The sequence below is a fragment of the Bombina bombina genome, chromosome 2, assembly GCF_027579735.1.
Source record: "Bombina bombina isolate aBomBom1 chromosome 2, aBomBom1.pri, whole genome shotgun sequence".
Classification (NCBI taxonomy): domain Eukaryota; kingdom Metazoa; phylum Chordata; class Amphibia; order Anura; family Bombinatoridae; genus Bombina; species Bombina bombina.
In genome coordinates this window covers 1,213,701,878-1,213,725,258 of record NC_069500.1, presented here as the reverse complement: position 1 = coordinate 1,213,725,258, position 23,381 = coordinate 1,213,701,878, and the positions used below count along the sequence as shown (strand labels likewise).

General features: G+C 40.0%; 1 protein-coding gene across 1 annotated transcript in view; it reads right to left on the bottom strand.

The window, feature by feature from the left end:
• The window catches only part of AASDH (aminoadipate-semialdehyde dehydrogenase), a 269,559-nt gene that overhangs the window by 130,329 nt on the left and 115,849 nt on the right, over positions 1-23,381 (bottom strand). The window contains exons 10-11 of the mRNA XM_053703943.1: positions 14,987-15,179; positions 458-573 (exon numbers count right to left, since the gene is read on the bottom strand). Coding sequence (XP_053559918.1) covers positions 458-573; positions 14,987-15,179 — 309 coding nt within the window. The remainder of the gene's footprint in view (positions 1-457; positions 574-14,986; positions 15,180-23,381) is intronic.

The following is a 23,381-nucleotide window of genomic DNA, read 5'->3' as shown; positions in this document are numbered from 1 at the left end:
GTTAAGTAATAAAATAATAATGTTCCATTGTGTTGTGCTTTAGTTTTCCAGACAAATATAAGATAAGGAAGCAAAAGTGTGTACACAAAGTGATAACATAATGAGATATATGATATTATCTGAAGCTCAACCCATTGTAATAGGATGTGGTTTAAAAGCACAAAACCAGCTACGTCATATACACAAATAAACCTGAAAATGCAATTTTTAATACATTTTATACTCTACAGCTGGTATAACAAGTAATTGAAAATACATTAATATAAAAACAATTTTAGAGTGTACTGTCCCTTTAAATATGTAAGATTATTTTCTAAACTTACTATACTACAATTAAATAAGCACTATAGTTATAAAGTTAAGAGCAGATCAAAACTCAATTGTCTTATTGATAGTGTGAAAGAGTAGGCTTGACAGACCCATAAATAAATAAATATGACTTTGGTTAACATATCACCTTCCATGTGTTTTGCAAACTGTCCCACAGATCATTCTCTTGTAGTAAATGGATTCTCTTCTTTTCTCTTAAGTAGTCACAATAGATGGTATTTAATTTAGACAAATCTACTTTACCTATAAAAAAATGTACAAAAGTGAGAAACAGAACAATTACTTATTTACTTTATCTGCTACCAGAATTTGTAGTATTCCTAGTAAGGGTTAATTACACGTACATATTAATTAATAGTAAAAACGACATATTACATTGTTATCTACTGAAATGTAGATTTGTAATAATTAATAATCTCTAATAAAATAGTATAATATGAACCTTTGTAATAAAATAAATAAATAAAAAGCAATACATTATTGTTTGTTTCTCTAAACTAGTGATTCTCTACCATCATGTCTGGAAAGTCATTCAGAATTAGCACTCAGAATAAAAATATTCCATATTTATCCGATTGGCCTTGAGCATCAACCCTCTTGATCTTTTATTGGGTTATAATGATGTGTAATATCCCTAAATAAAATATATTTATATATTCACAATATTTGAAATGTTATATAATTGTGTTCCACTGTATTTCCCAGTGTTGTCAAACATACATCCAAAATAAATCATTTGTGTTTATATTTTTTTAATTAAAGGGACAGTCTAGTCAAAAATAAACTTTCATGATTCAGATAGGACATGTCATTTTAAACAAACTTTTCAATTTACTTTTATCATCAATTTTGCTTTGTTCTCTTTGTATTCTTAGGCTCATATGCTAATTTCTTAGCCATTGAAGGCCACCTCTTGTCTGAATGCATTTTGACAGCATTTCACAACTAGAGGGCATTAGTTAATGTGTGTCATATAGATAACATTATGCTCACACCTGTGGAGTTACCTAGGAGTCAGCACTAATTGGCTAAAATCCAAGTCTGTCAAAAGAACTGAAATAAGAGGGAAGTCTGCAGAGACTTAGAGATATAAGGTAATCATAGACTAAAAAGTATATTAATATAACTGTGTTGGTTGTGCAAAACTGGGGAATGGGTAATAAAGGGATTATCTATCTTTTTAAACAATAAAAATACTGGTATAGACTGCCCCTTTAAGGAGAAACGTAATTCCCAAATTGTTATGAGGCACATAACAAAACATGATTCAATCATTACAAATAATTGACTTTCTTCATGCAAAAATATAAAATAATTAAACAAAAGTCTTAAAAACATTCAGTTATTGTGTACACCACTTTGGATATCTCTCTCCAACAAAGGCTATGAAGAGAATAAAGCAAATTAGATAACAGAAGTCAATTGGAAAGTTGTTAAAAAATACATTGTCTGGATGAATCGTGAAAGAAACTTTTTGGGTTTCAAGTCCTTTTAACTTCTCAAGGAATGAAATGACTTCCACAGTCAAAGATACTTGAATCAAAAATGTTTTAAAGACATCACAAAATTAACTAATAACATTTAAAAAGACGACACTGTCAATGATATCTGCATAACAAAAACGTGTTAAGATTAGAACATAAAAAACAAACAAAACAAAAAACAGTAACACTCTATAAAAAGTCCACTTTAAAGAAAACCTGAAAAAAGTTAAAGAAAAGGAAATTTATGCTTACCTGATAAATTTATTTCTTTTACGATATGACGAGTCCACGGATTTCATCCTTACTTATGGGATTACGCCTCCTGGTCAGCAGGAGGAGACAAAGAACACCACAGCAGAGCTGTATATATAGCTTCTCCCTTCCCTCCCACTCCAGTCATTCGACCGAAGTTAGGAAGAGAAAGGAAAAGCCAAAGGTGCAGAGGTGACTGAAGTTTAACAAAAATAAGTAAATACCTGTCTTAGAAATGACAGGGTGGGCCGTGGACTCGTCATATCGTAAAAGAAATAAATTTATCAGGTAAGCATAAATTTCCTTTTCTTTTACAAGATATGACGAGTCCACGGATTTCATCCTTACTTATGGGATACAATACCAAAGCTATAGGACACGGATGAAAGGGAGGGACAAGACAGGAACCTAAACGGAAGGCACCACTGCTTGAAGAACCTTTCTCCCAAAAACAGCCTCAGACGAGTATCAGATTTGGAAAATTTGGAAAAAGTGTGAAGAGACGACCAAGTTGCCGCCTTGCAAATCTGTCCAACAGAAGCATCGTTTTTAAATGCCCATGAAGAAGCCACAGCCCTAGTGGAATGGGCCATAATTCTTTCAGGAGGCTGCTGTCCAGCAGTCTCATATGCCAGACGGATGATACTCTTCAGCCAAAAAGAAAGAGAGGTAGCCGTAGCTTTCTGGCCCCTACGTTTTCCAGAGAAAACAACAAACAATGAAGATGATTGACGAAATTCTTTAGTTGCCTGCAAGTAAAACTTCAGGGCAAGGACCACGTCCAAGTTATGCAACAGACGCTCCTTCTTAGAAGAAGGATTAGGACACAAAGAAGGAACAACAATTTCCTGATTAATATTCTTATTAGAAACAACCTTAGGAAGGAACCCAGGTTTGGTATGTAAAACCACCTTATCAGAATGGAAAATAAGATAAGGAGAGTCACATTGTAAAGCTGAAAGCTCAGAAACTCTGCGAGCAGAAGAAATAGCAACCAAAAATAAAACCTTCCAAGATAACAACTTAATATCTATGGAATGCATGGGTTCAAATGGAACCCCTTGAAGAACATTAAGAACTAAATTCAAACTCCAGGGTGGAGCAATTGGTCTAAACACAGGCTTGATTCTAGTCAGAGCCTGACTAAAGGACTGAACGTCTGGAATATCTGCCAAACACTTGTGTAGTAAAATCGACAAAGCAGAGATTTGTCCCTTTAAGGAACTTGCTGACAATCCTTTCTCCAATCCTTCTTGGAGAAAAGATAAAATCCTGGGAATCCTAACTCTACTCCATGAGTAGCCCTTGGATTCGCACCAATAAAGATATTTACGCCATATCTTATGGTAGATCTTTCTAGTGACAGGCGTACGTGCCTGAATTAAAGTATCAATGACCGAATAAGAGAACCCCTGCTTAGATAAAATCAAGCGTTCAATCTCCAAGCAGTCAGCTGCAGAGAAACTAGATTCGGATGATGGAAGGGTCCCTGAATGAGAAGGTCCTGCCTCAATGGAAGCTTCCATGGCGGCAGAGAGGAAATGTCCACCAGGTCAGCATACAAAGTCCCGCGAGGCCATGCAGGAGCGATTAGAATTACCAAAGCCCTCTCCTGTTTGATCCGTGCAGTCACCCAGGGAAGCAAATGGTGGAAACACATAAGCTAGGTTGAACGACCAAGGCACTGCCAAGGCATCTATCAGTTCGGCCTGAGGATCCCTGGACCTGGATCCGTATCTTGGGAGCTTGGCATTCTGACGAGACACCATCAGATCCAATTCCAGTCTGCCCCATCTGAGAATCAGGGTGGCAAAGACCTCCGGATGGAGTTCCCACTCCCCCGGATGAAAAGACTGTCTGCTCAAAAAGTCCGCTTCCCAGTTGTTCACTCCTGGGATGTAAATTGCTGACAGATAACAAGAGTGAGCTTCCGCCCACCGAATTACCTTGTATACTTCTGTCATCGCTAAGGAACTCCTTGTTCCTCCCTGATGAATGATGCAAGCCACAGTTGTGATGTTGTCCGACTGAAATCTGATGAATTTGGCTGAAGCCAACTGAGGCAAAGCCTGAAGCGCATTGAATATTGCTCTCAATTCCAGAATATTGATTGGAAGTAGAGACTTCGACCGAGTCCACAACCCCTGAGCCTTCAGGGAATTCCAGCCTAGTAGACTGGCGTCCGTTGTCAGAATCATCCAAGAGGGTCTGCGGAAGCACGTCCCCTGGGTCAGATGATCCGGCGACAACCACCAAAGAAGAGTCTCTCTTGTCTCCTGATCCAGATTTATCTGAGGAGACAAATTTGCATAATCTCCATTCCACTGCCTGAGCATGCACAGTTGTAGTGGTCTGAGATGAAAGCGAGCAAACGGAATGATATCCATTGCCGCCACCATCAATCCAATCACCTCCATGCACTGAGCCACTGATGGTCGAGGATTGGACTGAAGGGCTCGGCAAGTATTCAGAATCTTTAACTTTCTGACCTCCGTCAAGAAAATTTTCATGGATATAGTATCTATTAGAGTTCCCAAGAAAGGAACCCTTGTCTGTGGAATTAGTGAACTCTTTTCTAGATTCACCTTCCACCCGTGAGTCCTCAGAAAGGACAGAACCATGTCTGTATGAGATTTTTTCAGTTGGTAAGATGACGCCTGGATCAGAATATCGTCCAGATAAGGCGCCACTGCAATGCCCCGCGGCCTGAGAACCGACAGGAGAGACCCTAGAACCTTCGTGAAGATCCTGGGTGCTGTGGCAAACCCGAAGGTAAGAGCCGCAAACTGAAAATGTTTGTCCAGGAAGGCAAACCTTAGGAAATGGTGATGATCCTTGTGGATAGGAATATGAAGATATGCATCCTTCAAGTCCACGGTAGTCATATATTGACCCTCCTGGATCAATGGCAGAATTGTCCGAATAGTCTCCATTTTGAAGGATGGGACTCTGAGAAACTTGTTTAGACTTTTGAGATCTAAAATGGGTCGAAACGTGCCCTATTTTTAGGGGACCACGAAAAGATTTGAGTAAAACCCCTGCCCCTGTTCCCGTATTGGAACAGGACAAATTACTCCCATATTAGAGAGGTCTTTTACACAACGTAAGAACGCCTCTCTTTATCTGGTCTACAGACAATCGTGAAAGAAGAAACCACCCCCTTGGGAGAGGATTTTTTAATTCCAGTTGATACCCTTGGGACACGATTTCCAGTGTCCAGGGGTCCTGAACGTCTCTTATCCAAGCCTGGGTAAAGAAAGTAAGTCTGCCCCTACTAGATCCGGACCGGATCGGGGGCCACCCCTTCATGCTGATTTGGGAGCAGCAGCGTCCTTCTTGGGTTGTTTACCTTTGTTCCAAGCCTGGTTGGGTCTCCAGACGGACTTGGCTTGAGCAAAATTCCCTTCCTGTTTAGCGGAAGAAAGAGAGGGGACTCCCTTGAAATTCCGAAAGGAACGAAAATTATTCTGTTTACCCCTCAGTTTAGCTGCTTTATCCTGAGGTAGGAGATGACCCTTACCTCCCGTAATGTCAGAAATGATTTCTTTCAAGTCAGGCCCGAATAGGGTCTTTCCTTTGAAAGGAATAGCCAAAAGCTTTGACTTAGAGGACACATCAGCAGACCAAGATTTTAACCATAATGCCCTACGCACTAAAATGGCAAATCCCGCATTCTTAGCCGCCAATTTGGCAATCTGAAAGGCGGCATCCGTAATAAAAGAATTAGGGCCTTAATTCTATCTAGAATTTCCTCTAAGGGAGTCTCAGTCTTAAGAGACTCTTCTAAGGCGTCAAACAAAAAGGCTGCCGCAGTTGTAACTGGTACAATGCAGGCCGTCGGTTGTAAGAGAAAACCCTGATGAATAAATAACTTTTTCAGAAGACCCTCCAACTTTTTATCCATAGGATCTTTGAAAGCACAACTGTCCTCAATAGGAATAGTTGTACACTTAGCCAGGGTAGATATAGCTCCCTCCACCTTAGGGAATGTTTGCCAAGAATCCCGAACAGTGTCAGCTATGGGATACATTTTCTTAAAATTAGGGGAAGGTGAGAACGGGATACCCGGTCTTTCCCATTCCCGCGTAATAATATCCGAGATTCTCTTAGGAACCGGAAAAACATCAGAGTAAGCAGGAACCTCTAAGTATTTGTCCATCTTACACAATTTCTCTGGTGGTACCACAATAGAGTCACAGTCATCCAGAGTTGCTAAAACCTCCCGAAGTAACAGACGGAGGTGTTCAAGCTTGAATCTGAAGGACATGACGTCAGAGTCTGTCTGAGGTAACACACTTCCCGAGTCGGAAAGTTCCCCCTCAGACAGAAGTTCCCTACCCCCCAAATCAGAGCCCTGTGAGGGTACATCGGAAATAGCCATCAAGGCATCAGAAGTCGCAGGAATCAGAGTGACTTCTGTCCTGCTGCGCTTGCCCTGCAACACTGGCAACTTAGCTAAAACCTGTGTAAGGGTAGATGACTTAACTGCAGCAATATCCTGCAGAGTAAATGAAGTAGACTCGGTTGAAGAACACAGTGTCGCTTGGGTGGGCGTTAAAGGTTGTGACGCTTGGGGAGAAAGTAGCGGCATACCCTGATTCTCATCAGACTGAGAAGCATCCTTAGACATACTTGCATTAAAGAAAATCTGTTCTTTACATTGTAAGGCCCTTTCAGTACATGAGGGACAAAAAGTAAGAGGGGATTCCACATTGGCATCTAAACACATAGAACAGGTACTTTCCTGAAGTTCAGACATGTTAAACAGACTAGCAATAGCAATAATAGCCGTTCTTTACTTGGTATATTTAACCTCGAAAGTTAAATCTTATAACCAAATATTTGAATAAAAATGCCTACTGGGCCTTTAAGAAATAAAAGCGCAACAATTTTTCTGTTTGCAGTATAATAACTCTTGCATCAATAAACAAAGTGTCCTGATATGCACAAGCTAACTTAACAATTTACTGCTCCGCATGTTCAGTTATTCTATTTACAAATTTTTATCACACTTCAGACACTGCACCTCGCCACAGCACTGCTGCGGCACCTACCTGCCCCCAGACCACACTGATCGTCCGTGCGCAGCGCTCCCAAGTCTCTTTGCACTCCTATGTGCACAAACTAACTTAGGCCACACCGGAGCCCAGGAACCTGCTGCCGATCCGGATGATTACTGCGCAGCTGAGCGCGCAAAACTAGGCCCCGCCCACCATGGGCGTAACTCTAAAATGTACTGAGACCCGCATGGGAAGCAAAAACATGTCGGATTTCTAACACACTAAAAAACGCCATGTTCCACTCTGAAAAACACACTCTCATAGCCAGTTATAAAATACATAACGACAGCCCTTAGGGAACAAACCGCATCTCCCAGCGTCAGCCCACACGCAGCATGAGTATAAGTGAACCCATAGTCACTGCACAAACACACTGATAAGCAATAAAGGGGATTCCAGGTACACCAATTCCATTTGCATAGAGCATACCGTTACCCCTCCCCAGTACAGGGAATAATGTCAGCCTGTTCTGATGTATCTAGTCTCCCCAGAATCAAATGACTAAACATACCTCAATGCTGATTGTAGCATGATACGGTTCTCTACACTGAAGATGTTTCTTTACACTACCTTCAACTGCTCTGTGGGAACCAGCAGGATCTTAGAGAATGTTTTGCTAAGATCATCAACAATCAGGGCAGAAAATAAAATGTCTCCACTCCTCTTGGGAAGTTATTGACTGACGATTTCTCCCTGAGAAAAATAGTACTCACTGGCACCATTTTAAAACAAAAAAACTTCTTGATTGAAGAATCTAAACTAACACCTCACTTTACCTCTTCCTATCACTAACACAGGCAAAGAGAATGACTAGAATGGGAGGGAAGGGAGGAGCTATATATACAGCTCTGCTGTGGTGCTCTTTGCCTCCTCCTGCTGACCAGGAGGCGTAATCCCATAAGTAAGGATGAAATCTGTGGACTCATCATATCTTGTAAAAGAAATAAAAATAAGAAAATAAAAATAAGAAAAGGGAAAACCTCATCAGCTTTGATATAGTGAGGCCTAACCTTGAGAACAGATACTTCACAGAAGAATCATGTCGTTTTAAATCCTGTCATAAATGGAGATTTGAAGAATTAAATCCGATTGAATCCGGTTTAGGATAAAAAATCTAGACCACACGCAAACTGCTCAGGGTCAGAGACTTATTGACATCTGAAAGATTACGAAGATAAATTCTGTTCCTTCCTGTGAAATTACATTCTCTACTTAGAAAATATTCATTGGCTTCTAAAGGTTGGCACATTAGGAATGTGCATTGATAAGCAGAATCAAACTATTTTATTGCAGAATTTATAAAATAATGATTTAAATAATGTTGTTTACCTATGTATACTACAAAACTTTGTTTCAAATCCCTTTAAAGGGACAGTCAACACCAGAATGGTTGTTGTTTAAAAAGATAGATAATCCCTTTATTACCCATTCCCCAGTTTTGCATAACCAACACAGTTATAATACATGTTTTACCTCTGTAATTACCTTGTATCTACGCCTCTGCAAACTGCCTCCTTATTTCAGTTCTTTTGACAGACTTGCATTTTAGCCAATCAGTGCTGAGTCCTAGGTAACTTCAAGTGCGTGAGATCAATGTTATCTATATGACACACATGAACTAACAGTCTCTAGTGGTGAAAACTGTCAAAATGCATTCACATAAGAGGCGGCTTCCAAGGTCTAAGAAATTAGGATATGAGCCCTCCTAGGTTTAGCTTTCAACTAAGAATACCAAGAGAACAAAGCAAAATTGGTGATAAAAGTAAATTGGAAAGTTGTTTAAAATAACATGCCCTATCTGAATCATGAAAGTTTATTTTGGACTTGACTGTACCTTTAATGTATTCTGGTTAGTTACAGTTTTACCTATTTGGGGATATATGTAAATTATGCAATTAATAATCTACTGAAAGCAACAAGTTGTGTTGATAACTCACAGAAAAAAAACATTGGAATTGACATTCAACTCAATGTATGCAAAAGCCTAAAAAACATAATTTATGTAAGAACTTACCTGATAAATTCATTTCTTTCATATTAGCAAGAGTCCATGAGCTAGTGACGTATGGGATATACATTCCTACCAGGAGGGGCAAAGTTTCCCAAACCTCAAAATGCCTATAAATACACCCCTCACCACACCCACAAATCAGTTTAACGCATAGCCAAGAAGTGGGGTGATAAGACAAAAGTGCGAAAGCATAAAAAATAAGGAATTGGAATAATTGTGCTTTATACAAAAAAATCATAACCACCACAAAAAAGGGTGGGCCTCATGGACTCTTACTAATATGAAAGAAATGAATTTATCAGGTAAGTTCTTACATAAATTATGTTTTCTTTCATGTAATTAACAAGAGTCCATGAGCTAGTGACGTATGGGATAATGAATACCCAAGATGTGGATCTTCCACGCAAGAGTCACTAGAGAGGGAGGGATAAAATAAAGACAGCCAATTCCGCTGAAAATAATCCACACCCAAAATAAAGTTTAAATCTTATAATGAAAAAAACTGAAATTATAAGCAGAAGAATCAAACTGAAACAGCTGCCTGAAGTACTTTTCTACCAAAAACTGCTTCAGAAGAAGAAAACACATCAAAATGGTAGAATTTAGTAAAAGTATGCAAAGAAGACCAAGTTGCTGCTTTGCAAATCTGATCAACCGAAGCTTCATTCCTAAACGCCCAGGAAGTAGAAACTGACCTAGTAGAATGAGCTGTAATCCTTTGAGGCGGAGTTTTACCCGACTCGACATAAGCATGATGAATCAAAGATTTTAACCAAGACGCCAAAGAAATGGCAGAGGCCTTCTGACCTTTCCTAGAACCGGAAAAGATAACAAATAGACTAGAAGTCTTTCGGAAATTTTTAGTAGCTTCAACATAATATTTCAAAGCTCTAACTACATTCAAAGAATGCAACAATCTATCCTTAGAATTCTTAGGATTAGGACACAATGAAGGAACCACAATTTCTCTACTAATGTTAGAATTCACAACCTTAGGTAAAAATTTAAAAGAAGTTCGCAACACCGCCTTATCCTGATGAAAAATCAGAAAAGGAGATTCACAAGAAAGAGCAGATAAATCAGAAACTCTTCTAGCAGAAGAGATGGCCAAAAGAAACAAAACTTTCCAAGAAAGTAATTTAATGTCCAGCGAATGCATAGGATCAAACGGAGGAGCTTGAAGAGCCCCCAGAACCAAATTCAAACTCCAAGGAGGAGAAATTGACTTAGTAACAGGTTTTATACGAACCAAAGCTTGTACAAAACAATGAATATCAGGAAGACTAGCAATCTTTACTGTGAAAAAGAACAGAAAGAGCAGAGATTTGTCCTTTCAAGGAACTTGCAGACAAACCTTTATCCAAACCATCCTGAAGAAACTGTAAAATTCTAGGAATTCTAAAAGAATGCCAAGAAAAAAGATGAGAAAAACACCAAGAAATGGAAATCTTCCAGACTCGATAATATATCTTCCTAGATACAGATTTACGAGCCTGTAACATAGTATTAATCACAGAGTCAGAGAAACCTCTATGACTGAGAATCAAGCGTTCAATCTCCATACCTTCAAATTTAAGGATTTGAGATCCTGATGGAAAAAAAGGACCTTGTTATAGAAGGTCTGGTCTTAACGGAAGAGTCCACGGTTGGCAAGTGGCCATCCGGACAAGATCCGCATACCAAAAACCTGTGAGACCATGCTGGAGCCACCAGCAGAACAAACGAGCACTCCTTTAGAATCTTGGAAATTACTCTTGGAAGAAGAACTAGAGGCGGAAAGATATAGGCAGAATGATACTTCCAAGGAAGTGACAATGTATCCACTGCCTCCGCCTGAGAATCCCTGGATCTGGACAGATACCTGGGAAGCTTCTTGTTTAGATGAGAAGCCATCAGATCTATTTCTGGAAGTCCCCACATTTGAACAATCTGAAGAAATACCTCTGGGTGAAGATACCATTCGCCCGGATGTAACGTTTGGCGACTGAGATAATCCGCTTCCCAATTGTCTATACCTGGGATATGAACCGCAGAAATTAGACAGGAGCTGGATTCCGCCCATACCAGAATTCGAGATACTTCTTTCATAGCCAGAGGACTGTGAGTCCCTCCTTGATGATTGACATATGCCACAGTTGTGACACTGTCCGTCTGAAAACAAATGAACGACTCTCTCTTTAGAAGAGGCCATGACTGAAGAGCTCTGAAAATTGCACGGAGTTCCAAAATATTGATTGGTAATCTCACCTCCTGAGATTCCCAAACCCCTTGTGCTGTCAGAGACCCCCAAACAGCTCCCCAACCTGTCAGACTTGCATCTGTTGAAATCACAGTCCAGGTTGGAAGAACAAAAGAAGCCCCCTGAACTAAACGATGGTGGTCTGACCACCACGTCAGAGAGTGTCGTACAATCGGTTTTAAAGATATTAAATTGAGATATCTTTGTATAATCCCTACACCACTGGTTCAGCATACAGAGCTGAAGAGGTCGCATGTGAAAATGAGCAAAGGGGACCGCGTCCAATGCAGCAGACATAAGACCTAGAATTTCCATGCATAAGGCTACAGAAGGGAAAGATTGAGACTGAAGGTTTCGACAAGCTGAAACCAAATTCAGACGTCTTTTGTCCGACAGAGACAGAGTCAAGAACACTGAATCTATCAGGAAACCTAAAAAGGTTACCCTTGTCTGAGGAATCAACAAACTTTTTGGTAAATTGATCCTCCAACCATGTTCTTGAAGAAACAACACTCATAAAAGACTGAAAAGGTTCTTTCTAGTAAAAATGAGCAAAGGGAATTGAATCCAATGCTGTTGCCATAAGACCTAAAACTTCTATGCATATATAGCAACTGAAGGAAATAATAGAGACTAAAGGTACCGACAGACGGAACACAATAGAATTATCCCTTGTCTGATAGAGACAAAGACAGTGACACAAACTATCTGGAAACCTAAAAAAGGTGACCCTTGTGTGAGGAATCAAGAGCTTTTGAAAAAAAGATCCTCTAACTATGTCCTGAAGAGCAAGTGAATCATATGAGATTCCGCGTCCTCAGAAAATAATCTGAATGAAAACAGAAAAATGAAAATATGCATTTATTGTATCTAATGAAAACAAATAATGCTATCAATGACCATAAAAAGGCAAAATAGTTTGAATAAAACTCCAAACCCGGTTCCTAAAAAAGGAACTGGAAGAAATACCCCAGAAGATTCCAGGTCTGAGCAGCGCTTGAACCCCATGGGTGCCCAGCCATGCTTCAACAGTACCCAAAATATATAGGACAGAAACACACTTAAATTAAGTGTTAGCCTTACTGGAATAAAATCAAAGAAATTTGGACAAAATAGAACCAAATAAATTTCAAAGAAGTCTTAACCTGCCCCTTACCAGCCAAGCTGGAATACGGCACGTACATCGCAATATTAGGGAGCTGATTTCGAACCCCAATTATAAACATGTTACTTGGGAAAGAACTCAGGAATTCGTTCCTTAATAAGAACAACCAAACTAGTATAAGCTTAAAATTTTAGTCTTAGAACTCAATCTTGAAGCCCAGAGTAACAGTTAAGAAATATGGATTATTTTTTTTTTTATTTTTTTTTTTAAAAATCACAAAATTCTTCTAGCTAAAATAGCTAAAGACATAGAATAACCCTCATTTGCGAAAATATTCAATAAAATGAAGACACAAATGAAATTATTAGCATGATAGTCCAGTTTAAAGGACCAGTCAATACAGAGGACTTGCATAATCAATAAATGAAAAACAACAGACAAATGCAACAGCACCTAGTCTAGTAAATGTTGTCCCTTAACAATGCTAGCAATATCCAAATAAATCACAGGACCAAGAAAAGTACCTGAAACTAATCAATTTTCCATAAATAAGATACAACTATCTAAAGGAAAATAAATACTATTTTGCTATAGAAATAATAGCATAATTAGTAGAAGTAGAGATAGCCCCAATAAATTGGAGAACCCTCCTTATTGAATTTAACTGCTGGCAAAGAATATAGTTTAAAACCTTTGAAGAAGGAATAAAAGAAAATTCTCAGCCTATTCCATTCCCTAGAATGGGGAAATGGAAAGAAAACCTCTGAAAACACAGAAGAAATAAATAGGCAGAAATAGTGTCAGCTAGTCTTAAAGAACTAGTTACCTTAATATCCAAAATAATCAACACCTTTTCAACAAAGAACAAATGTACTTTAATAATAGAAAAATAATAAAAAAGTAGATTTGTTAGTGTCAATATCTGATGAAGAAAATTTCTGAAAGAGAAAAAAACATAATCAGAGAAGGATAAATCAGTATGTTGTTGGTCATTTGAAACTTCAATAATTAAAAAAGAAGTGAAAAAGACCTAAAATTTTTATTAGAAGGCACAAAGTCAGACAAAGCCTTTAAAATAGAATCAGAAAAATATTTCTTATAAATCTTCTAAATATTTCTTGTACATAAGATGTAAGAATGGAAATATATAAAGCATAAACACTAATGGATCCTGCATGTAAAAGTATATCATAATAACTTATTACAAACCATAGCTAAAGATAAACATTTATAACATTTAAAATAAATGAACTTAGCTTTGGTAGAACTGAAACTCAGTTAAGCGTTTTTCCAGAAGTGGCTTCTGATTCAGGGTGAGACATCTTGCAATATGTAATAGAAAAAACAACATATAAAGCAAAAAAGATCAAATTCCTTAAATGACAGTTTCAGGAATGGGAAAAAAATGCCAATGAACAAGCTTCTAGCAACCAGAAGCAATAAATAATGAGACTTAAATATTGTGGAGACAACAATGACGCTCAAATTTTCTAGCGCCAAAAAAGCCGCCCATATTATTTGGTGCCTAAATGCTTTTGGCGCCAAAAATGGCGCCACATCCGGAACGCCGACATTTTTTGGCGCAAAAACGTCAAAAAAATGACGCAACTTCCGGCGACACGTATGACGCCGGAAATAACAAAAAAAAATTTGCGCCAAGAAAGTCCGCGCCAAGAATGACGCAATAAAATGAAGCATTTTCAGCCCCCGCGAGCCTAACAGCCCACAGGAAAAAAAGTCAAATTTTAAGGTAAGAAAAAATTGATTTATTCATATGCATTATCCCAAATATGAAACTGACTGTCTGAAAAAAGGAACGTTGAACATCCTGAATCAAGGCAAATAAATGTTTAAACACATATATTTAGAACTTTATATAAAAGTGCCCAACCATAGCTTAGAGTGTCACAGAAAATAAGACTTACTTACCCCAGGACACTCATCTACATGTAGTAGAAAGCCAAACCAGTACCGAAACGAGAATCAGTAGAGGTAATGGTATATATAAGAGTATATCATCGATCTGAAAAGGGAGGTAAAGAGATGAATCTCTACGACCGATAACAGAGAACCTATGAAATAGACCCCGTAGAAGGAGATCATTGAATTCAAATAGGCAATACTCTCTTCACATCCCTCTGACATTCACTGCACGCTGAGAGGAAAACCGGGCTCCAACCTGTTGCAGAGCGCATATCAACGTAGAATCTAGCACAAACTTACTTCATCACCTCCACAGGAGGCAAAGTTTGTAAAACTGATTTGTGGGTGTGGTGAGGGGTGTATTTATAGGCATTTTGAAGTTTGGGAAACTTTGCCCCTCCTGGTAGGAATGTATATTCCATACGTCACTAGCTCATGGACTCTTGCTAATTACATGAAAGAAACAGCTTCAGCACAAGAGATGACTCAGCAGTTAAAGGGTTAAAATGCTTGAGAAACATTTTAGAAATGCCCTGTCCCTTTAAATGACATTTTGACAGTTTAGCAGGGACCACTACTTACCATGCTTTGTAAGCGGTAAGGACTCTATCATTATAATATCATCAGGGACTGCGTAGCCCGGCAGATAACACAATAACTCCTGCCAGAGGATTTTCTTTTCTACGGAACCTCTAGGTATGACAAAAACAATTAACTGCTTGGATTCAGACCACAAAACTGCACATGTATCTACATGGGAGAGACATTCTACCACCTGCAATAAAAAAAAAAAAGATTAACATATGCATTTCTCAATTTAAGTAGAACATTTTAAATTCAGACTGTGATAGACATTTGAAAGGCTCTTTTAACATTTTCTTCCTGCTCTGTAACAAATAGACAGACTTTGATTCTTTCTAGTCAACCAGTTTACAGGAAACATATGCAAGCCATTTTTAATTTTATTTTAAATTGCGTGTAAATATTTTAAAGTAATTGTTTTACTGATAAATGCATCTGCTTCCTTGCCCCTGTGTAAAATACCTTTTTGTTTAAAATGTGACATAGCAGCCGCCTTGGCCAATGGAAAGCTGTGCCTAATGGCACATTTAAATTGAGGGGTGCTCTGAGCTGTAAATGAAGCTGGAGGACAAGACAGCACCATGCACAGTAGGTCAAAAGGAATTTTCTTAGGTAGAGTTTGTCCATTTCTATCCAAGGGGAAATTGATCTTGCTATAGGCTGCTTGCTGGCTGCTCTCCAAGTAAACAGTTAATCACAATGACATAGATGGTTCACTGTTTACTTTGGAGAGCAGGCGACAAGTAGTGTTGTAAATTATGCTGTTTTAGATGCCGGTGGGGCCGCTCTATACATCACAACACTACAGCAAGCATTAACAAGCAGGTGGGGAGCAGAATAAGAGCCTGTAGGAAATAATTAATTATATATTACATATAAAAACAATGCTGTGTTTTAAGGCCTATAGTAATGTAGATTCCAATACCTCATTTTAAAACAGTATTATTTATTATTACTTTAATATGCACAGTATTTAACTAGATTCTTTTTACTCAATCGCTGTAAAAAATACTGCTGTTTAACACTGTAGTCACTAATATTTTGAAAAAAAAACAGAATTTATGCTTACCTGATAAATTACTTTCTCCAACGGTGTGTCCGGTCCACGGCGTCATCCATAACTTGTGGGAATATTCTCTTCCCCAACAGGAAATGGCAAAGAGCACAGCAAAAGCTGTCCATATAGTCCCTGCTAGGCTCCGCCCACCCCAGTCATTCGACCGACGGACAAGAGAAAAAACAGGAGAAACCATATGGTGCCGTGGTGACTGTAGTTAAAGAAAGAAATTCATCAACCTGATTAAAAAACCAGGGCGGGCCGTGGACCGGACACACCGTTGGAGAAAGTAATTTATCAGATAAGCATAAATTCTGATAGGAGCGTAGTAGCCTACTAACTTAGGACTCCCTAGTATAACCTATCAGGTCCTTGGGACTCCGGTTTGCCCTATGGACTTATTTCTCTAGTGTAAATGGGGCTCTCTCTAATAGTGAAGCCACCTATTGTCCGGTGTGGCATGGAATACATATGTTAATGGTACCTATGTATTAGTAGACTCCGCAATAACTTTATTTCTGCTAAGGGTTAACTGCAGTATTATTATTATTATTGTTATTGCTGTTGATATAGCTCAAGGTCCAGTATGCATACACAGTGCGTACTGATTATATCTCAGTAATAATAATGTTTATATTGGTTGCTAGTCTTTAGATGTAAACGACTGTTATCCCGTGCTTATATTATTTGTGCTTTCATTTCAGCTACTATGAAGCAGCGTCCCAGCACTACAGGTGTGTCCAGCTGGGTCCGGAGCTATCTGTTCTGCCCTCGGCTGTACTGAACACATTTCTTCTACTTTGATCATTGAAATTGTTTTGTAATTATAGGATTAAAACTGTATATAATGCACGGGTACCGCTTATTATCTTCTATCATTTATTAATTATGTAGTATTTACAATTATTCCTATCTTGTTCCATGTGTATTCACAGTATGCTGTATTTAGTGTGTAACCCTGTGCGTCCCCAGGTGTCCTCAGCTACGTAACTAAACACCCATTGGAGGATTATTTGGGGGGAGTGTTCCCATCCACCAATGGGATGACTAGCTACTGTTTTTAAGTTCACCTCACTGTGTTTTAGCCAGGTAATGAGTAAGGCTGTAAGCTGAAACGCGTATACCTGTTTTCCTAAAAGCTAGTCTTATTGTTTTTGTCAGTATTTACCCCGGGGGTTTCTCTCCCCTCTCACGGTTTTGTATATTGTTTGACAAACGTGTTTGTTTTTCTTCACTCAGAGCGCCAATGCGCTATGTTTACTATCTGTAAATAAATTCTTTGTGCATAGATCTGCTGCTTGTGCTCCTTTTTCACTTTTGTAAGCATAAATTCTGTTTTCTCCAACATTGGTGTGTCCGGTCCACGGCGTCATCCATAACTTGTGGGAACCAATACCAAAGCTTTAGGACACGGATGAAGGGAGGGAGCCAATCAGGTTACCTAAACAGAAGGCACCACGGCTTGCAAAACATTTCTCCCAAAAATAGCCTCCGAAGAAGCAAAAGTATCAAATTTGTAGAATTTGGCAAAAGTGTGCAGGGAAGACCAAGTCGCTGCCTTACATATCTGATCAACAGAAGCCTCGTTCTTGAAGGCCCATGTGGAAGCCACAGCCCTTGTAGAGTGAGCTGTGATGCGTTCAGGAGGCTGCCGTCCGGCAGTCTCGTAAGCCAATTGGATGATGCTTTTCAGCCAAAAGGAAAGAGAGGTAGCAGTAGCTTTTTGACCTCTCCTCTTGCCAGAATAAACGACAAACAGAGAAGACGTTTGTCTAAAATCCTTTGTTGCTTCTAAATAGAACTTTAAAGCACGAACTACATCTAAATTGTGTAACAAACGTTCCTTCTTTGAAACTGGATTCGGACACAAAGAAGGCACAACTATTTCCTGGTTAATATTCTTGTTGGAAACAACCTTTGGAAGAAAACCAGGTTTAGTACGCAAAACAACCTTATCTGAATGGAACACCAGATAGGGCGGATTACACTGCAAAGCAGATAGCTCAGAAACTCTTCTAGCAGAAGAAATAGCAACCAAAAACAAAACTTTCCAAGATAACATCTTGATATCTATGGAATGTAGAGGTTCAAACGGAACCCCTTGAAGAACTGAAAGAACTAAATTCAGACTCCAGGGAGGAGTCAAAGGTCTGTAAACAGGCTTGATCCTGACCAAAGCCTGAACAAAAGCTTGAACATCAGGCACAGCTGCCAGACGTTTGTGTAACAAGACAGATAAAGCAGAAATCTGTCCCTTTAGAGAACTTGCTGATAATCCCTTATCCAAACCTTCTTGGAGAAAGGAAAGGATCCTAGGAATTTTGATCTTACTCCATGAGAATCCCTTGGATTCACACCAACAGATATATCTTTTCCATATTTTATGGTAAATTTTTCTAGTTACAGGTTTTCTGGCTTGGACCAGAGTATCTATTACAGAATCCGAAAACCCACGCTTAGATAAAATCAAGCGTTCAATTTCCAAGCCGTTAGCTGGAGGGAAACTAGATTTGGATGTTCGAATGGACCTTGTACTAGAAGATCCTGTCTCAAAGGTAGCTTCCATGGTGGAGCCGATGACATATTCACCAGGTCTGCATACCAAGTCCTGCGTGGCCACGCAGGAGCTATCAAGATCACTGAGGCCCTCTCCTGCTTGATCCTGGCTACCAGCCTGGGAATGAGAGGAAACGGTGGAAACACATAAGCTAGGTTGAAGGTCCAAGGCGCTACTAATGCATCCACTAGAGTCGCCTTGGGATCCCTGGATCTGGACCCGTAGCAAGGAACCTTGAAGTTCTGACGAGACGCCATCAGATCCATGTCTGGAATGCCCCATAATTGTCAACTGGGCAAATATCTCCGGGTGGAGTTCCCACTCCCCCGGATGGAATGTCTGACGACTCAGATAATCCGCCTCCCAGTTTTCCACTCCTGGGATGTGGATCAGAGATAGATGGCAGGAGTGATCCTCCGCCCATCTTATGATTTTGGTCACTTCTCTCATCGCCAGGGAACTCCTTGTTCCCCCTGATGGTTGATGTAAGCAACAGTCGTCATGTTGTCTGATTGGAATCTTATGAATCTGGCCTTTGCTAGTTGAGGCCAAGCCCTGAGAATATTGAATATCGCTCTCAGTTCCAGAATGTTTATCGGGAGAAGAGACTCTTCCCGAGACCATAGCCCCTGAGCTTTCAGGGAGTTCCAGACCGCGCCCCAGCCCACTAGACTGGCGTCGGTCGTGATGATGACCCACTCTGGTCTGCGGAAGCTCATTCCCTGGGACAGGTGGTCCTGGGTTAGCCACCAGCGGAGTGAGTCTCTGGTCTTCTGATCTAATTGAATCACTGGAGACAAGTCTGTATAGTCCCCATTCCACTGTTTCAGCATGCACAGTTGTAATGGTCTTAGATGAATTCGCGCAAAAGGAACTATGTCCATTGCTGCAACCATCAACCCTACTACTTCCATGCACTGAGCTATGGAAGGTCGTGGAACAGAGTGAAGAATTTGACAAGCGTTTAGAAGTTTTGACTTTCTGACATCTGTCAGGAAAATCTTAATTTCTAAAGAATCTATTATTGTCCCCAAGAAAGGAACTCTTGTCGACGGAGACAGGGAACTTTTTTCTATGTTCACTTTCCATCCGTGAGATCTGAGAAAGGCCAGAACGATGTCTGTGTGAGCCTTTGCCTTTGAAAGAGACGACGCTTGTATCAGAATGTTGTCCAAGTAAGGTGCCACTGCAATGCCCCTTGGTCTTAGAACCGCTAGAAGGGACCCGAGTACCTTTGTGAAAATCCTTGGAGCAGTGGCTAGCCCGAATGGGAGAGCCACAAACTGGTAATGTTTGTCCAGAAAGGCAAACCTTAGGAACTGATGATGATCTTTTTGGATAGGAATATGTAGATACGCATCCTTTAGATCCACGGTAGTCATAAATTGACCCTCCTGGATTGTAGGTAAAATCGTTCGAATAGTTTCCATTTTGAACGATGGCACTTTGAGAAATTTGTTTAGGATCTTTAAATCCAGAATTGGTCTGAAAGTTCCCTCTTTTTTGGGAACTACAAACAGATTTGAGTAAAACCCCATTCCTTGTTCCACGGTTGGAACTGGGTGTATCACTCCCATTTTTAACAGGTCTTCTACACAATGTAAGAATGCCTGTCTCTTTATTTGGTTTGAAGATAAGTGAGACATGTGGAACCTTCCCCTTGGGGGTAGTTCCTTGAATTCTAGAAGATAACCCTGAGAAACTATTTCTAGTGCCCAGGGATCCTGAACATCTCTTGCCCAAGCCTGGGCGAAGAGAGAGAGTCTGCCCCCTACTAGATCCGGTCCCGGATCGGGGGCTACTCCTTCATGCTGTTTTGGTAGCAGCAGCAGGCTTCTTGGCCTGCTTACCCTTGTTCCAGCCTTGCATCGGTTTCCAAGCTGGTTTGGTTTGTGAAGCATTACCCTCTTGTCTAGAGGCTGCCGAGTTGGAGGCCGGTCCGTTCCTGAAATTGAGAAAGTAACGAAAATTAGACTTATTCTTGGCCTTGAAAGGCCTATCTTGTGGGAGGGCGTGGCCCTTACCCCCAGTGATGTCTGAGATAATCTCTTTCAATTCTGTCCCAAAAAGGGTTTTACCCTTGAAAGGGATATTAAGCAATTTTGTCTTGGAAGATACATCCGCTGACCAAGACTTTAGCCAGAGCGCTCTGCGCGCCACAATTGCAAACCCTGAATTTTTCGCCGCTAATCTAGCTAACTGCAAAGCGGCATCTAAAATAAAGGAATTAGCTAACTTCAGTGCGTGAATTCTGTCCATAACCTCCTCATACGGAGTCTCTCTACTGAGCGACTTTTCTAGTTCCTCGAACCAGAACCACGCTGCTGTAGTGACAGGAATAATGCATGAAATAGGTTGCAGGAGGTAACCTTGCTGTACAAAAATCTTTATAAGCAAACCCTCCAATTTTTTATCCATAGGATCTTTAAAAGCACAATTATCCTCGATAGGAATAGTAGTGCGCTTGGCTAGTGTAGAAACTGCCCCCTCGACCTTAGGGACTGTCTGCCATAAGTCCTTTCTGGGGTCGACCACAGGAAATAATTTCTTAAATATAGGAGGGGGGACAAAAGGTATGCCGGGCTTCCGCTTGGGTATAGGAAAAGCGTCGGGGTGCACCGGAACCTCTAGGAACTTGTCCATCTTGCACAATTTTTCTGGAATGACCAGGTTGTCACAATCATCCAGAGTAGATAGCACCTCCTTAAGCAGAGCGCGGAGATGCTCTAATTTAAATTTAAATGTCACAACATCAGGTTCTGCCTGCTGAGAAATTCTACCTGAATCAGAAAATTCCCCATCTGACAAAACCTCCCTCATGGCCACTTCAGATTGGTGTGAGGGTATGACAGAGCAATTATCATCAGCGCCCTCCTGCTCTACAGTGTTTAAAACAGAGCAATCGCGCTTTCTCTGAAATGCAGGCATTTTGGATAAAATATTTGCTATGGAGTTATCCATTACTGCCGTCAATTGTTGCATAGTAACAAGCATTGGCGCGCTAGAAGTACTAGGGGCCTCCTGCGTGGGCAAAACTGGTGTAGACACAGAAGGAGATGATGTAGAACTATGTCTACTCCCTTCATCTGATGAATCATCTTGGGCAACTTTACTATCTGTGGCAGTACTGTCCTTACTTTGTTTGGACGCTATGGCACAATTATCACACAATTTTGAAGGGGGAGACACATTGGCTTCCATACATACAGAACATAGTTTATCTGAAGGCACAGACATGTTAAACAGGCTTAAACTTGTCAATAAAGTACAAAAACCGTTTTAAAACAAAACCGTTACTGTCTGTTTAAATTTTAAACAGGGCACACTTTATTACTGAATATGTGAAAAACTATGAAGGAATTGTTCAAATTTAACCAAATTTTCACCACAGTGTCTTAAAGCATTCAAAGCATTGCACCCCAAATTTCAGACCTTTAACCCTTAAAATGAGGAAACCGGAGCCGGTTACAGTTTTAACCCCTCTACAGTCCCAGCTACAGCCTTTGCTGCGACTTTACCAAACCCAGTGGGGTATACGATACCAAATGAAGCCTTCTAGGAACCTTTTCAACTACTTTCAGACCCACACACATGCAGCTGCATGTCCTGCTCTCAAAAGTAACTGCGCAGTAATGGCGCAAAAATGAGGCTATGCCTACTACAGGGAAGGCCCTTCCTGACTGGGAAGGTGTCTAAACCAGTGCCTGACGTAAAAAAACGTTCCCCAAAGTTTATAAAGTGTGAATTTCAACATTAAGCTGTATAAAATGCCCAAATAAAGCAATCCATCTAGCCCATAAAAGTGTCTACCAGTTTTATAGCCCATATTAAGCCCTTTATTCTGTTTGAGACTAAGAAAATGGCTTACCGGTCCCCATGAGGGGAAATGACAGCCTTCCAGCATTACACAGTCTTGTTAGAAATATGGCTAGTCATACCTTAAGCAGAAAAGTCTGCCAACAGTTTCCCCCAACTGAAGTTATCTCATCTCAACAGTCCTATGTGGAAACAGCAAACGATTTTAGTTACTGCTGCTAAAATCATAATCCTCTCACAAACAGAACTCTTCATCCTTTTCTGTTTCAGAGTAAATAGTACATACCAGCACTATTTTAAAATAACAAACTCTTGATAGTAGAATAAAAAAACTACAACTAAACACCACATACTCTTCACCATCTCCGTGGAGATGCTGCTTGTTCAGCGGCAAAGAGAATGACTGGGGTGGGCGGAGCCTAGCAGGGACTATATGGACAGCTTTTGCTGTGCTCTTTGCCATTTCCTGTTGGGGAAGAGAATATTCCCACAAGTTATGGATGACGCCGTGGACCGGACACACCAATGTTGGAGAAATAATCTTTATACTGCAATTACTATTTTCAAATGAACAGGTTGACATAATCTCAAAAAGTTGTACTATCCTGAATTTATACATCACGGTGGTAGATTACATAGAACATAAATCAAAACTTTTTTTTTTTTTTAATCCCAGTCCTCCAGTCTACACTAACAAGCCAGATATTCAGGAATACATTGGGTGAGAACAGGTTAATAACCCTGGTTAGTGATCAGATGATTATTTCACCTGTGCTCTAGTTCAGATATCCTACAAATCGGAACTGTTAGTGAGACCTGCAGAATGGAATTGATAAACACTGTTCTACACTACCCTGAAAGAAAAATGTATGTTTAACAAGAACACTGCGTTTACAACCACAGTATCTAAGTGAACAATCTATAGTAATGGTACATTTCAATATTAATTTAAGTTGTTTTAAATG